The sequence below is a fragment of the Bos indicus genome, chromosome 26 (genome assembly GCF_029378745.1).
Source record: "Bos indicus isolate NIAB-ARS_2022 breed Sahiwal x Tharparkar chromosome 26, NIAB-ARS_B.indTharparkar_mat_pri_1.0, whole genome shotgun sequence".
Taxonomy (NCBI): Eukaryota; Metazoa; Chordata; class Mammalia; order Artiodactyla; family Bovidae; genus Bos; species Bos indicus.
Window position 1 is genome coordinate 10,690,106 of NC_091785.1, and position 15,887 is coordinate 10,705,992.

General features: G+C 41.0%; 1 protein-coding gene across 7 annotated transcripts in view; it reads left to right on the top strand.

Annotated features, from left to right (window-relative positions):
- STAMBPL1 (STAM binding protein like 1) overlaps window positions 1-3,677 on the top strand; it is a 53,144-nt gene extending 49,467 nt beyond the window's left edge. For all 7 annotated transcript variants that reach the window (XM_019953079.2, XM_019953077.2, XM_019953080.2 and 4 more), the window contains 3 exons: window positions 118-230; window positions 2,034-2,133; window positions 3,361-3,677. In XM_019953079.2, the coding sequence (XP_019808638.2) occupies window positions 118-230; window positions 2,034-2,133; window positions 3,361-3,417 (270 nt within the window). In that variant the 3' untranslated portion in view covers window positions 3,418-3,677. The remainder of the gene's footprint in view (window positions 1-117; window positions 231-2,033; window positions 2,134-3,360) is intronic.
- The last annotated feature ends 12,210 nt before the right edge of the window (window positions 3,678-15,887 follow it).

Below are 15,887 nucleotides of genomic sequence, written 5' to 3' on the forward strand. Positions count from 1 at the left end.
CATGGTGGTAAAAAATATAAAGCAAACAGCTAGAGTTTTTTCTTGGAATAGGCTCTGGTTTTGGCTAAGACTTATCTGTTGCTTGTTCAATAAGATTGTCCTCTTTTCTTTTTATAGACACATCCAACCCAAACTGCATTCTTATCCAGTGTTGATCTCCACACTCACTGTTCCTATCAGCTCATGTTGCCAGAGGCCATTGCCATCGTCTGTTCACCAAAGCATAAAGAGTGAGTGTAACTCAAGAGGGTTTAAGTAAGGTTTCACCCGGGGCTGCTGGGTTCAGGCGTGCCCACACACCAGGCTGAAGCCCTTGGATAAGCAGGTACACCATGCCCTTAGGGAAAAGAGGTTGGTTCCTGCTGGCTTCCAAATATGTGCAGCTCTGCGGTCTTTTGCTTCTTAAGATCTTTTCCATGGTAGAATTACCATGGAATTCTTTCTTTAGTTAATGTGACCTTGAAGTGGATAAACCAGATGTTGTTTCAGTTTGCCATTTGGGATCTTAGTTCTGTTGTATGATTTCTTTTGTGAGAAGATGTCCAGCTCAGGGAATTCCCTGGTGGTCCAGTGGTTAGAACTCCACACGTCCATTCGTGGGGGCATGAGTTCGATCCCTGGTCAGGGAACTAAGATCCTCTTCCCACACAATGTGGCCAATAAAAAAAGAAAGAAGGAAAATTTCCAGATTTAGCTTAATTATCTCCAAAATCTTAAGTCTTGGGGACAATGATTATTGCAGCACAGTTATGAGCAGAGGAATCTGCCATTGGAATCCCAGCTTGATTAGCAACCACTGTGAGCCTCAGTCTTATCAGATCCCTGATACCTGCCCATCACAGATTAATGTGAAGGTGAACCTAGATGATCATTTATGTAAAGGGCTTAGCATGGTGCCTGGAACTATAGCCAGCACTCAATACATATTTGCTGTGACTGTATAAATATGAGTTATACCATAGAAATACTGCAGATTCAGTTCCAGACCACCACGATGAAGCAACTAACACAAGTCACATGAATGTTTTGGTTTCCCAGTGCACATAAAACTTTGGTTCACACTGTCGTCTATTAAGTGTGCAATAGCTTGGAGAAGGCAATGGCACCCCACTCCAGTACTCTTGCCTGGAGAATCCCATGGACGGAGGAGCCTGGTAGACTGCAGTCCATGGGGTCACGAAGGGTCAGACACGACTGAGTGACTTCCCTTTCACTTTTCACTTTCACGCATTGGAGAAGGAAATGGCAACCCACTCCAGTGTTCTTGCCTGGAGAATCCCAGGTACGGCGGAGCCTGGTGGGCTACCGTCTGGTTGCACAGAGCCGGACACGACTGAAGTGACTTAGCAGCAGCAGCAGACTTAGCAGCAGCAGCAGCAGCATTATGTCTAAAAAACTGTACATACCTTAAATTTAAAAAAACCATATTACTCAGAAATGCTATCATCTGAGTCTTCACCAAGTCAGAAAAGTAACAGCAAAGATCACTGATCATGCTTTTCCATAACAAATACAATAATGAAAATATTTGAAGTATTGTGAGAATTACCAAAATGTGACAGAGAGATTTGAAGTGAGCAGATGCTGTTGGGAAATGGCTCCAGTAGACTTGCTTAATGAAAAGTTGCCACAATCCTTCAATTTGTAAAAAAACGCACTATCATTAAAGGGCTGTGAGTGAAGTGCAGTAAAATGAGTATGCCGGTCATTTTATGTATGACGGCATACATGATAGATAGAGGATAGAAATATCCGTCACTTGTAATTTCTTCCCATGGGGTCTTGGCTTTTCCTCTGAGGTCTCCCACTGCCCGTTACCATCCTTCAGGCACTCGGCATTAGCACTGGTCTCTCCAGTCTTCCTCTAGGCCGCCAGCACAATACTGATTTTTTTAAAAAAACTGTAAAGTTTATAGTTTGTAGTTTCTTTCTCCATTCCATTTGAGGAATATGTATGCATGTGCCATTCAAATAAAACATCTGCAAAGCCCAGATGATCCTTAATTTTTGTACCTTTTTTCTCTAAAATTTAGCACCGGGATCTTCAGGCTCACTGACGCTGGCATGCTTGAGGTTTCCGCTTGTAAAAAGAAGGGCTTTCATCCACACACCAAGGACCCCAGGTTGTTCAGTGTGAGTAGATAGACAATGCTGATTATTTTCTGTACACAGTATTTACTTTTCACCCCTTCCTTTTTTTGAAAATTGAAATGTAGCTGATATAATATGTTAGTTTCAGTTGTACAATATAGTAACATTTTCATCCCTTATGAAATGATCAGCACGGTAAGTCTAATACCATCTGTCCCCATACTAAGTTATTACAATATTATTGACCATATTCCTTATGCTGTATATGACACCCCTATGGCTTAAAAAGATGTGGTGTTGTATATGTACACACACACACACACACGCACACACACGCACACAGTGAAATATTATTCAGTCATAAAAAAATACAGTCAATCTTGTCGTTTGCAACAATATGGATGATCTATAGGGTATTATGCTAAGTGAAATAAATCATACAGAGAAAGACAAATACCATATGGTTTCACTTATATGTGGAATCTGAAAAGCAGAAACAAAACAGTAATAGATACAGAGAACAAATGGGTGGTTGACAGAGGGGAGGGGGTTTGCAGGGTGAAACAGATGAAGATTAAGAGGTAGAAATCTCCAGTTATAAAACAAATAAGCCTCTGTTTTTTAAGAGGGAAATAGTAGCAGTATGATATAGGATAAAACCCTTTATTGCTTAGTTTAGAGTTTTCTTATCTCAAAAACTTAATCAAAATCTTTGTATTTCCTTCTGATGTCTTGTCATTATTATTTTATTTACAAAGGAAAGAGTATTTCTGTAGCATGATTACATATAAAGTTTCCTTCCCATCACTGTATATATGTGTGTCTATATATATTTAAGCAATTATAGTTTTCTCTGGAGTCCCCAAAAGCAAGCAGTTATTAAAGAAAATGAGATTAAATGTGTCTTGAATTATTACTGCTTGATACGACCATATTAGTTTTTTATAACAGTTCAATGAAAACTGTAATCCTGTTTTTTGATGAGCTTTGTATAACTCTGAATATATCTTTTTCTGTTTGCTTGGCTTTGCCCTGTCTGAGACATCAGAGAAACATGATTTTGAAGTTAGGATTTATTTAACATGAAAGCTACTTGGCACCTTCTGTGACTATTTTCTTGCTGTTGAAAATGAGTATATATGGTTATGTTTGTTCTGAGTGGAAATATTTTTCAAAATTAGGAACATTTTTAGATCAGGAAATTCATACTCCTCCTCTAGAGAGAATCATGTTAAACATTATGAGCTAAAGCCAGTATTTCTTTCCTAGGTATGCAGACATGTATTGGTGAAAGACATAAAGATAATCGTGCTGGATCTGAGGTGATACGTTCTGAAGATTAGCGCCCTCCGCGCCAGACACTTACTCATGGACACGTGGTTGCCGGATTTTCTTAAGATGTTTCCAGAAATGACTGATATTTTATATTTATACATTTTAGATCAGAGAGTTTGATATTTATTACTTTTGCACATTTTGACGCTTTATTTTTGGGTTGCTTTGTCTTAAGAGGTTACAGTGGATTTGTCAGTATCCATTAGTGTGCCTGAATACTATGACCACATAATAAATTGTGCTGCAAACAACATGTCTGGTTTTAAGCTTATTTTTTGGGTGTATAGTTGATGTACAGTATTATATAAGCTTCAGGTGTACAAGATAGTGATTCATAGTTTTTAAAAGTTATCCTGTCTGGTATTTTGAGAGACCTCTGCATGAGTTTTCAGAGCTTCACATGTTTCACTATTTTTTTTTTTTTCCCTGTAAAATGCAGGTCCAAACAAGAAATTCTGAGTACCAGGTGATCTCTAGGACAGGCCATCTGTTTCTGCAACTTCTCCCTGTGGGTGGTCAAGAAGAGTGTGAGAAGAAGTTCAGTGGCAGACAGTTGAGTGCATCCTGTGATTTTCAGTGTCAGGGAGTCCTGGCTCAGAGTCTGCAGTCAATCTTAGTGTAGGAGACCAGAGCCTGAGCTACTATCCAGGGGTCAGGTGTCGGAGGGCCTGAGATAACCTGTGATTCATGAACCTGATTTAGAGGAGTAAGAGCAGAGACACTTGAGAGAGGAATTAAAAAAAAAAGCTCAGATGGAACCGTAAAACCTATTTCTGTGAAAGTCAGTGGGGCGACCGGGAGAAGAAATGAGGCATAGGAAATCCTGATAATTCTCAACCAAAAAGAAGAAATAAAATCATTTGAAAAGAACATTTGTAATTAAAAGTATCTATATAAACCAAGGCACAGGGAATAGGAAGAAAAATATGTTTAAACTGAATAGGGTATCATGAATACAATAGGCTTAGAATGGGGTTTGTGACTGGTACCTGGATAATAAAAGTGTTTACTTGGATTGAAAGATAATGGATTAATAGAAGGAAAGAGGGACTGATGGAGTATGTTGACAAGTTGAATTGGTAGGAAAACCCTGAGAGTGGAAACATTATGAAGAAAATTTAGCCCAAAAGAAAGGGAGAAGAAAGGAAGACAAGCTAACCTGATCTAATGTCTCTTTTTAAAGTCTTGCCTGTCAACCACAGCTTTCCCAAATTTTAGCCTCCTCCTGGCATTGTATCCTAAGTGCTCCTGTCTGCATGTACAAGCATCCACTTTTAGTGCCAGGATTTCTGTAATCCTTGGAGGAATACTCCCTGCACTCTGTGCTTAGATGAAATAACATTCCTCCTCCTCTTGTCTGCTCCCTAATACAAGTATACCATGGCAGCCAGCTTCTACTCCAGTTCTCATTCACTGTGGGCAGCTCAGTGGCTTGTTTCTGCCTATGACAACTCGTAGGCTTGGAAAGTTCAGTTTCCAGACCCCAGAAGCAGATCTCTGCCTGCTCGAGGCACCGAGACTTGAGTCTATAGTCTCTGTCAGCTAAGGGCAAATTACCTCTGTGAACCTGGCTCCACAAACAACCCACTTTCCCCTGAGTGATGCTGTCCCCAACATCTTAGAATTTAAGGACAGTGTGATCCTGACATACTTGATCACAGGAAAAGATTATATAACTTATTCAAGTAAAAACAACTGTTAGGACTAGGCAGAATTGAGAAATGAATATCCTCAGAGTAGAAAGAGATCCTAAGTATCCTAAGAGATTGCAAGGATGTAAGATGAGAAACATCTGATGAAAAAACTATGGCCATGAAATGGTGCGTAGACATAGAAAGGACCCAACTGAAAGCCCAGAGCTTTAGCTTCCTAGCTTTCTGGAGAAAACAGAAACAGTACTATGACCATTTGGAGCCAATTATATCCCTTCTGAATAGCAAATTAGACAACTCATTTTTCATTAAAAAGATGATGTCTCCTAAAGGAGTGGAGCATTTTTGGCATTTTTATTCCCTTGCAAGGAGATGTAAAACGTCAGGCCTGAAACAAATTTTGAAGAGTTGCCCTTAAAGGGCGTGTGGTTTTCTTATTGCTGGGTGCAAACCCAACTAGCCAGATTTGCCGGGAGAACCTTGTCCCAGAGCTGAAGGCAGCAAAACCTGGGGCCTGCCCTGCCTGGAAGAGTCTCTGTGTCTGAAAGAGGAGTCATCAGACATGTGGCCACACCCCTGAGGGCTGGGCTGTGAGTCACCCTGGAGGTTCTCCGAGGGTGAGTGTGAGCGTATGTGGGTGGGTGTGACCATAGATGTTCCCTGGAAGTGCTTCCTCTGGCAGAGCTCGTTTCCAGCAGGCGGTGCAACTCACTCTTTTGAAAATTAATCCATTCCAGATCCCCATTTGCCACCTCCTTACCTTCAAAGGAGAAGATAGTTCATTTCCAAGATAGTTCATTTCTATCAAAGGCAAAGATAGTTCATTTCTTTTCAGATGGGTGCTTCTGTAGAAAAAAGAACCAGTTACACCTTTTATTGGAGTATAGTTGATTGACAACGTTGTGTTGGTTTCTGTTGTAAAATGTATCACTTACTAGCATATAAACATACATCCACCCGTTTTTAGCTTCTTTTCCTATATAGGTCATTTCAGAATATTGAGAATTTCCTTCAGCGTTTACTGCTGTCTGTATTCAGCGCCTGGCACCTGGTATGTACTTATTATGGACTTGGTTGTGTCCCTCCAGAAATTGTATGTTGAAGTCATAGACCCACAGTGCTTTAGAATGTGACTGTATTTGGAGATAGAACTTTCACAGAGAGGTTAAAATTTGGCCACTAGAGGGCTCCCTAATCCAATGTGACTATTAGGAGGTTAAGTATTTGTCCATAGTCAACCCATGTTCTACGGTCAACGTGTGTGTGTGTGTGTGTGTGTGTGTCCACGCACACGCCTGTGCACATGCACTTGGTCGCTCAGTCATGTCCACTTCTTTGCGACTGCATGGACCATAGCCTGCCAGGTTCCTCTGTCATAGAATTTCCCAGGCAAGTATACTGCAGTGGGTAGCCTTTTTCTGCTCCAGGGGATCTTCCTGACCCAGGGATCAAACCTGGGTCTCCTTTGCAGTAAGATTCTTCACCCTCTGAACCACCAGAGAAGCCCATAATTAAGTTAAAATTTGGCCACTAGAGGGGGCTTCCCTGGTGAATCAGCTGGCTAAAAAAAAAATGTCTGCAAAGTGGAAGACCTGGGTTTGATCCCTGGGATGGGAAGATCCCCTGGGGAAGGGCATGACAGTATTCTTGCCTGGAGAATCCCCGTAGACAGAGGACCCTGGCGGGTTACAGTCCATGGGGTTGCAAAAAGTCAGACACAACTGAGTGACTTAGCACAGCACACAGCCCTCATCCATTGTGGCTGGGTCCTTATGAAAGAAGAGCTCAGGACACAGACACAGAGGGAAGACCCTGTGAAGGCAAGGACAAGATGGCCATCTGCAGGGAGAGAGACCTCAGAAGAAACCAAATACGCCAACAACTTGATGTCTAACTTCCAGCCTCCGGAAATGTGAGAAAATAAATTTCTGTTGTTTAGATCAAGTCACCCAGTCATGGTATTTTGTTATAGCCACCCTAGCAAATCAGCACAGTACTCCAAAAATATTTACTGAAGTTGTTTCCCCACCCCCACCCCCACCCCACCTCAGGGAGTAGAAATGACTTTCTTTGTTGTCATGCAAAAATCATCCTCTTTTCCACAGACCTTTTCAGTTATGGAGGAGAAAAGCAAGATGCCTATGGATTATTCTCAGCTACTGAAGTTATTTCTGGTTTCTTTTTAGTAGAATTTGGCTGTGGGGGAAATGGCATTTATATTTGATATAAAATGTCAGTTATTGGCCACATCCTAGAATTGGCTCAGTATTTTTCTCCTCAATTCATCCCCTGCTGCAGCCACTTGGTCATGCTGGCAACTGCCTTGTTACAATGTTTGGATTTAAATAGAAGTTTCTGTTGCAAAAGCCACTACAGTTGTCCAGAATGTGGAAAGCAGATGTTTCTCTTCCAGCATGTCTTGTAGAATTTCCTAGCAAGCAAATGCCTTCTCTGAGAAGGATGCGTGAGAAAGGTCATGTCTTTGGCAAAGATAAAAGGAGAAAGGTAAAATTTTATCTTCTTATTCTTGGAAGGCTTTAGTTTATTACTTATTGTGAAGACAACCATGTGATTGTGGGTTAAGATATGATAAGACAACCAAAGAACTCTTCTGGGTTTTTTTGTTTGTTTGTTTTTTAAGAAATTTGTTTCCTTTTTTAGCATCTTGGCTCTTCACCAGGCAAGAATGTATTTTTCTTGGGGGCAGCTGACAAAAACAGTAGTTTAGTTGGGTTTGGGAAATGCAGAGGATGAAAGAAAAACGAGGAAAATAGAGAAAGACCCTGGGAGAGAGAGGGTAGAATTAGAATACTGGAGACTGACTTTTCTTAATTTGTGTGAAGTGAATGTCTTGGGCATTATCTAGACCAAAAGACATTCTAAAACCAAATGGAGAGAATTAGTTTAGTTTTGTCTTGTCTCACTTCTATCAAGGAGGATTAACTATTCATTTGCATCACGTTAACAAGAGTTGATATGAAAAACTAGTTTACTCAAATTAGTCATTGAATGGGTGTATTCCAGATGTATCAATGTAATGAGTAGTGAATCTGTATTCTTGAATCTGAAGAGGATATTTAAAATTTCAGTTTTTCAAGAAAAAAAGCTTTTATAGGTTATGCAAAAGATAAGCTTCATTATGTTTCTTCCTAATAGAAAGCTAATGCTTAAGAAAAACAAACAACTGGAAGACATTTACCCTGTTCTTGATTTTAGGCAGGGGTCTTTACCTATAGAAATGAGGTGTCTGAATTAACTGATTTTGCAGGGTTTTTTCAGCAATAAAACTTTATACCTGTCAATGTTTTTTTTTCCAGTGCAGTATATTATTTTTTCTTTTTTATTAAAAATTTATTGAGGTGAAATCCACATAACACAGAATTAACCATTTTAAAGTGAACAAGTCAGTCACAGTACATTCACAGAGTTGTACAACCATCATCTCTGTCTAGTTCCAAAACATTTGCATCTCTGCAAAGTGAAACCCAGTGAGCCATTTATCCCCATGCCCCTCCCCCAACCTCTGGCAATCACCAATGTGCATTCTGATTCTACTGATTTATCTATTGTAGAGATTTCATATAATTGAAATCATACAATATGTGAACTTTTGTGTCTGGCTTCTTTCCCTTGGTGTAACATTTTAAAGGTCCATTCATGTAACATACAGCAATGCATTCCTTCTCATTGCTTTTCATTCATCCATCAGTGGACATGTGGGTTGCTTCTCCTGTTTGGCTGCTGTGGGCATCAGGGGCTGCTATGAGCCTGTGTGTGCATGTACTTGTTTCAGTGTATTTTTTCCATTCTTTGGGGCACAAATTTAGTGGTAGAATTGCAGGGTCACGTAATTCTATCCTTAACTTTTCCATAGCAGCTAAAACATTTTATATTCCCACCAACGATGTTCAGGGATTGCAATTTCTTCACCTTGCCAACAACCTAATTTTTTACTGTTATAGCCATCCTAGTAGGTGCGATGTGGTATCTCACTGTAGCTCCTCCATCCATGGAATATTCTAGGCAAGAGTACTGGAGTGGGTTGCCATTTCCTTCTCCATTTGACAGAGCAATTCACTATTAATTCTTTCAAAGTCAACTTAATAATAAAAGCAGAAGTAATGATGAAGGCATCTGAATCTTCTAGAATCCACTCTTATCACACTTTTATTGTTGTGGGTGACTAATCCCAGGCCCTTACCAAGTTCACTAGAACTAAGTTCAGAAGCAGATTTTTTTTAAATCAAGGACGGTCAACTCTGGGCTGCATAAGAGCAAACAATCAACTAGACTCACAGTAACAGCACTCTAAAATACTACTTTAGCTTTTCATCAAATGCACTGGTTTATACATTCACAGGCTGCCCTGGTGGCTCGGTTGGTAAAGCGTCTGCCTGCAATGCAGGAGACCAATCCCTGGGTCGGGAAGATCCCCTGGAGAAAGAAATGGCAACCCACTCCAATGTTCTGGCCTGGAGAATCCCATGGACAGAGGGGCCTGCTGGGCTACAGTCCAGGGCGTCATAAAGAGTCGGACACGACTGAGAGACTAACGCTTTCACTTTCACATACATTCACAAGGGAGAAGATTACATCAGGACATCCATCTGAAATCATAACTTCTTCTATTTTTAAGAATGAGGGCTGGTTGTAAATTTGGAGGTAATGATTTGCCTGCTTAATATATTTTGGTCTGAGTAGGTGAAGCCACTTCACAAAGGAAGGTTGAAGTACATGATTTTAGGCCATTTCTTAAGGTATTTTGTTGTAGCAGATGCAGAGTTGAAAGCAGTGGTCGAGGGGGGCGGAGAGAAGTGATTCAGTGAAAGGACCAAGGAATAAGGTTCAAAACTGCATGTGGAGGGAAAGAAATAGAAGACACAGTCTAAGAAGAATATGAAATATGAAAAGGGCATCTTTTGGTGTGACTGCAATGCTTTTTTACAGCGTGACTCATTGACTCAGTGGACATGAGTTTGAGCAAACTCTGGGAGATAGTGAAGGACAGAGAAGCCTGGCGTACTGCAGCCCATGCATTCACAAAGAGTCGGATACGACTGAGTGACTGAACAACAATGCTTTTTCTCAATGATGGAAAACCTGCCTAAGGATCCCTGAGCATTAGGCCACTGAAAACTGTCTTTAACTACCCTCCAGAGGAGCCTGTTTCAACATCTGTTTTCCTTGAAGACAACATGTTACAAGAACAACCAGGTAAGTGGTAATCATTTTTATTTCTTCTGTCTTTAAGGGGCATAAAGTTACCATAAGAAGAACAGCCTAAATAGCTAAAGTCATCAGGAACAAATTAGAGTGAGGTGATGGTATTAGTGCATTCATTTCCCAGATACATTTCTGAAATTGAAATGAAGAATTGAATTAACCTGTAAGAGGAAATGCTCAGGAATGGGAAATAAATCAGAGATACCAAAATTCTCACTTCAACATTGCCTTAATTGCTTGTAATCAGTGTCTAATTTCAAGGCAGACATTTCATAGGGAAAATGTTATGAACTTTACTTCGGAAAATTGTACTACCTGGTAGCTCAGATGGTAAAGAATCCGCCTATAGTTCAATCCCTGGGTTTGGAAGATCCCCTAGAGGAGGGCATGGCAACCCACTCCAGTATTCTTGCCTGGAGAATTCTCAGACAGAGGAGCCTGGCAGGCTACAGTTCATGGGGTCACAAAGAGCCGACGTGACTTAGAGACTGAGCATATAAGCACGTTCTTCCAAGGAGCAAGTGGCTTCTACTTTCATGGCAGGGATTAATTGTTTAAAAACAGCACTAGATTTTGGGGATCCACTAAGATATTATCAAGTGGGCCTTAGAAAGCATCACTATGAACAAAGCTAGTGGAGATGATCAAAATCCAGCTATTTCAAATCCTGAAAGATGAGGCTGTGAAAGTGCTGCTCTCAATATGCCAGCAAATTTGGAAAACTCAGCAGTGGCTACAGGACTGGAAAAGGTCAGTTTTCATTCCAATGCCAAAGAAAGGTAATGCAAAAGAATGCTCAAAATACCGCACAATTGCACTCATCTCACACGCTAGTAAAATAATGCTCAAAATTCTCCAAGCCAGGCTTCAGCAATACGCGAACCATGAACTTCCAGATGTTCAAGCTGGTTTTAGAAAATGCAGAGGAACCAGAGATCAAATTGCCAATATCCGCTGGATCATGGAAAAAGCAAGAGAGTTCCAGAAAAACATCTATTTCTGCTTTACTGACTATGCCAAAGCCTTTGACTGTGTGGATCACAAGAAACTGGAAAATTCTGAAAGAGATGGGAATACCAGACCACCTGACCTACCTCTTGAGAAACCTATGTGCAGGTCAGGAAGCAACAGTTAGAACTGGACATGGAAGGGCAGACTGGTTCCAAATAGGAAAAGAAGTACATCAAGGCTGTATATTGTCACCCAGCTTATTTAACTTATATACAGAGTACATCATGAGAAATGCTGGGCTGGAAGAAGCACAAGCTGGAATCAAGATTGCCAGGAGAAATATCAATAACCTCAGATGTACAGATGACACCACCCGTATGGCAGAAAGTGAAGAAGAACTAAAAAGCCTCTTGATAAAAGTGAAAGAGGAGAGCGAAAAAGTTGGCTTCAAGCTCAACATTCAGAAAACTAAGATTATGGCATCTGATCCCATCACTTCATGGCAAATAGATGGGGAAACAGTGGAAACAATGTCAGACTTTATTTTGGGGGGCTCCAAAATCACTGCAGATGGTGACTGCAGCCATGAAATTAAAAGATGCCTTCTCCTTGGAAGGAAAGTTATGACCAACCTAGATAGCATATTCAAAAGCAGAGACATTGCTTTGCCAACAAAGGTCCATCTAGTCAAGGCTATGGTTTTTCCAGTGGTCATGTATAGATGTGAGAGTTGGACTGTGAAGAAGGCTGAGTGCCGAAGAATTGATGCTTTTGAACTGTGGTGTTGGAGAAGACTCTTGAGAGTCCCTTGGACTGCAAGGAGATCCAACCAGTCCATCCCAAGGGATATCAGTCCTGGGTGTTCATTGGAAGGACTGATGCTGAAGCTGAAACTCCAATACTTGGGCCACCTCATGTGAAGAGCTGACTCATTGGAAAAGACCCTGATGCTGGGAGGGATTGGGGGCAAGAGGAGAAGGGGACGACAGAGGAAGAGATGGCTGAATGGCATCACCAACTCGATGGACATGAGTTTGAGTGAACTCCGGGAGTTGGTGATGGACAGGGAGGCCTGGCGTGCTGCAATTCATGAAGTCGCAGAGTCGGACTCGACTGAGCAACTGAACTGAACTGAAGATATTATTTGTGCTCTAGGTCCTTTGATTATAACCATCAGGTGGATGTATAAAAAAAAGAACAAAATTAAAGCAAAGTTACATTTTTCTTGAATTGTTTATTGTAAAAATTTTATTGTAGAGTCTCATCTAAAGAAAAGAATCCACCTGCCACTACAGGAGATGCAGGTTGGTTCCCTGTGTCTGGAAGATACCTGGAGAATGACATGGCAACCCACTCCAGTATTCTTGCCTGGAGAGTCCCCATGGACAGAGGAGCCTGGCAGGCTACCGTCCATTGGATGGCAAAGAGTCGGACACGACTGTGCGACTAAGCACACAGCATGTACTTCTAAAGTCTGTATGTAGGTTCAGTTCTTTGCCTTCTCTTTTCTACATATGCAGCGTCCTCTCCCATATCTTGCCTGTGCTTGGAACATTCCCGTACACTCTACTTTCTCTTGTCCAGCCTCAACCCTTTCATCCCCCCTCCTTTTATTCTAGTTAACTCTTGCTGTTTAAGCCTCTGCTGAAGCCCCACCTCCTGAAGTTATAAGAGCTTCAGGAAGCCTTCCTGAAGTCGTAAGAGCTCATACCCCATGTGTTTCCACTTCTGTAATCCTTTGCTACTTGTTTCATGTCCATTTTCTCCATAAATTGTAAATTCCATCCAGGCAGAAACTTGCTCTTTGTATGTCTAGCATGCGCTCTTCAAACACTACCTGAATAGACTTGGCTCTCCTAGGAATGAAATAACCATCTGGTTTTCATATTCTGATGCAGAAGAACCATCTCCCCAGCTTTCCCATCCCCTTTTCTCTCCCTCCTTTTTTGTCCTATCTTTTTGAATAAGCTTAGTTGCAGATAGAGAGTGTGTTAGCCCAGACAGCCCCCGCCATTGCAGTAATCACAAATTTTCTTCCAGAATGTTCTTTGTTTGAAATCCTGCTAAAAAATACTCAAACTCAGCCTGACTACACAAATGATGCTTCAGAGATAACAGAATTATTTGTTTTTCAAAAATAATGTTTTCTCTTGCTCATATGCTCACAGCAAAGCTTGCATGATATGAATAAATGTTATTAGAAATCCAGGTCATCTTCAAGGGCTATATAAGCCTGTTGTGGGAAACTCTGTGCTCACAGAAGGAGTGTTAGAGTTTGGGGAGAGAAGAGGACTCAGGAAACAGCCAAGCCTGTCTGTTGCTAGGTTTCCCTCCTCTGGAGATTCATGTGAGGCTCAACAAGAAATTCTCACCTGTCCAGCCCTTTGCGTCATTAGCATCTGTGGAATCAAAGGGAGGAATTACTGATCTATGACTGGAAGAAGGTGCTTAGGCACTGCCTCTGGGTGCTCATATGGAAAGAACATTTCACCGATGCACATTCAGCGGGCCGTTCTGGTTTTCCTGATTTTTACTTCTGGCCACGCCAGTTTCTAGATACTTTGTTCTAGACGCCCTTGCCTTTACCAGAGAGCTCGCGCCCTCTGGTGGTGAATATGAAGTACAACAGCACAGTCAACTTGGTTCGCTTTACCTGAACCCTGTAGGGACTATGAAATTGTAGTGATTTTTTCCTCAACTATGACTGTGATCTGTTTCCAAATATCTGTATATTAATCGTTAAGCTTCAGTTTAGTGGGTATTAAGTGTCTTGCCTGGTAAGCATAAATTTAAAACTGGAATATTTTAATCCTAGCATTTTATAGTGGTTCTCAAGTTTTGATGTGCGAAAGAATCACCAGAGAAATATGATTAAAGCTCAAGTTCCCAACCACAGCTCCAGATGTCCTTGTTCTGCAGGCTTTGGGTTTCCCAGAAATAGGCCCATTTAAAATGAGCTCCCAGAGGATTCCCTGGTGGCTCAGTGGTAAAGAATCTGCCAATTTCAGAGTTAGGATTGGCACAAGAGAAGCCACTGCAATGAGAAGCCTGCTTGCTTCAACCGGAGAAAACCCATGCAGCAGCGAAGACCCAGGACAGCCAAAAATAAATACATAATTAATTATCTTTTAAAAGATAAGCCTCCGATGAGGTTGACCTGTGTGAACTGTTCTTTGAGAAATGCTGGCTTCAATACAGATTTGGAACCAAACCCAAGTCCCATCTCTGCCAGTAGTATGACATTGGATTGTTCCATCCATAAGAAGGTAGTGAGAATATCTACTCCATAGATCTGTTGCAGGATAAAATGAGATCCTAATATAAAGGGCTTGGTCATGACAGGGACCCAGTACATGCCAGCTCTTATTATTTGTAGTATTGATTTAATTAGGTCAAGCTATAGGGCAGAGAAGACCAGGGGATTTTCTGGATCAAAAAGGCATTCAGTCTTTGGCTCTGAGTTCCCTGTAGTGAGATGCTGCCATGGATGGAAACCCACTCCCTCATTCCCAAAGACAAGAAGCAGCTGTCCCCAGGGAGACAAGTGGCATGTACCGGGGAGCTTCACGGATGTTAAGCAGCCTGGGAAGAAAACCGCTTTGAGAAAAAGTGCTTAAGGGCAGGGAAATACTTTTATACGTCTTTGTACCTCTTGGGACAGATGAGTAAAAGAGAAGTTGGCAGCTCTCCTATATGATTTGATATTAAGGGAACAACTGCTGTTTTTCTCTCTATAAAATCTTTAGGATTAACACACACACACTGCTACATGTAAAGCAGATAACTAACAAGGACCTACTGTGCAGCACAGGGAGCTATACTCAATATTTTGTAATAACCTATAAGCGAAAAGAATCTGAAAAAGAACAGATACATTTGTGTGCATAACGGAATCACTTTGATGTACATCTGAAACTAACACATTGTAAATCAAATATATTTCAATAAAAAATTAACGTCAAAATAAAATAAAATGGGCCCAAAGAGTTCTGAAGAACAAATGAGTGGAGACATGTGTAAACCCCTTAGTGTGATGACTGACACCGGTAGTGCTCACAAAGTATGGTTATTTTTCCCATCCCTTCCAGCCTGAATGTATCTGTAGTATCATTTTCAGAGACAGGTATTGATCAGGAGAAGGGAAACGGATGCTTTAGATGTGTAGTAAGATTTTAGCGGTGTTTCTGTTTTTTAAAAATCTGTATTTCCCCTGGTAAACTTAAAAGTCACACTTTTTAAAATATATATATATCCAAGTTTAATATCTCATATATAAAAAGTCATATATATGTATAATATATGTATGTATGTGTACGCAGGCTATCAGTCAGGCGGTTATAGAGAGCAAAGTTATATAATGACTTATCAGGTTGTGAAGTCAGTATGCACTATCCTATTGATACACTTTAATCCATGTTTATGTTTATCTCCTGTGTATCTTCAAATTTTTCCTGGTACAGCATTAGTTGGCACTTCTCACCTTAATGTAATTGTAGCCTTTCCTGGGAAACTTACACACCCTGGTTGTCATGTCCCTAGATGCACCACTAGAGGGAGCCACTCCATAACAGGTGAGGTCAGTCTAACCAAATCAACATGATCAGCCTGATGCTGATCCGAAGCCAAGGCTACAGA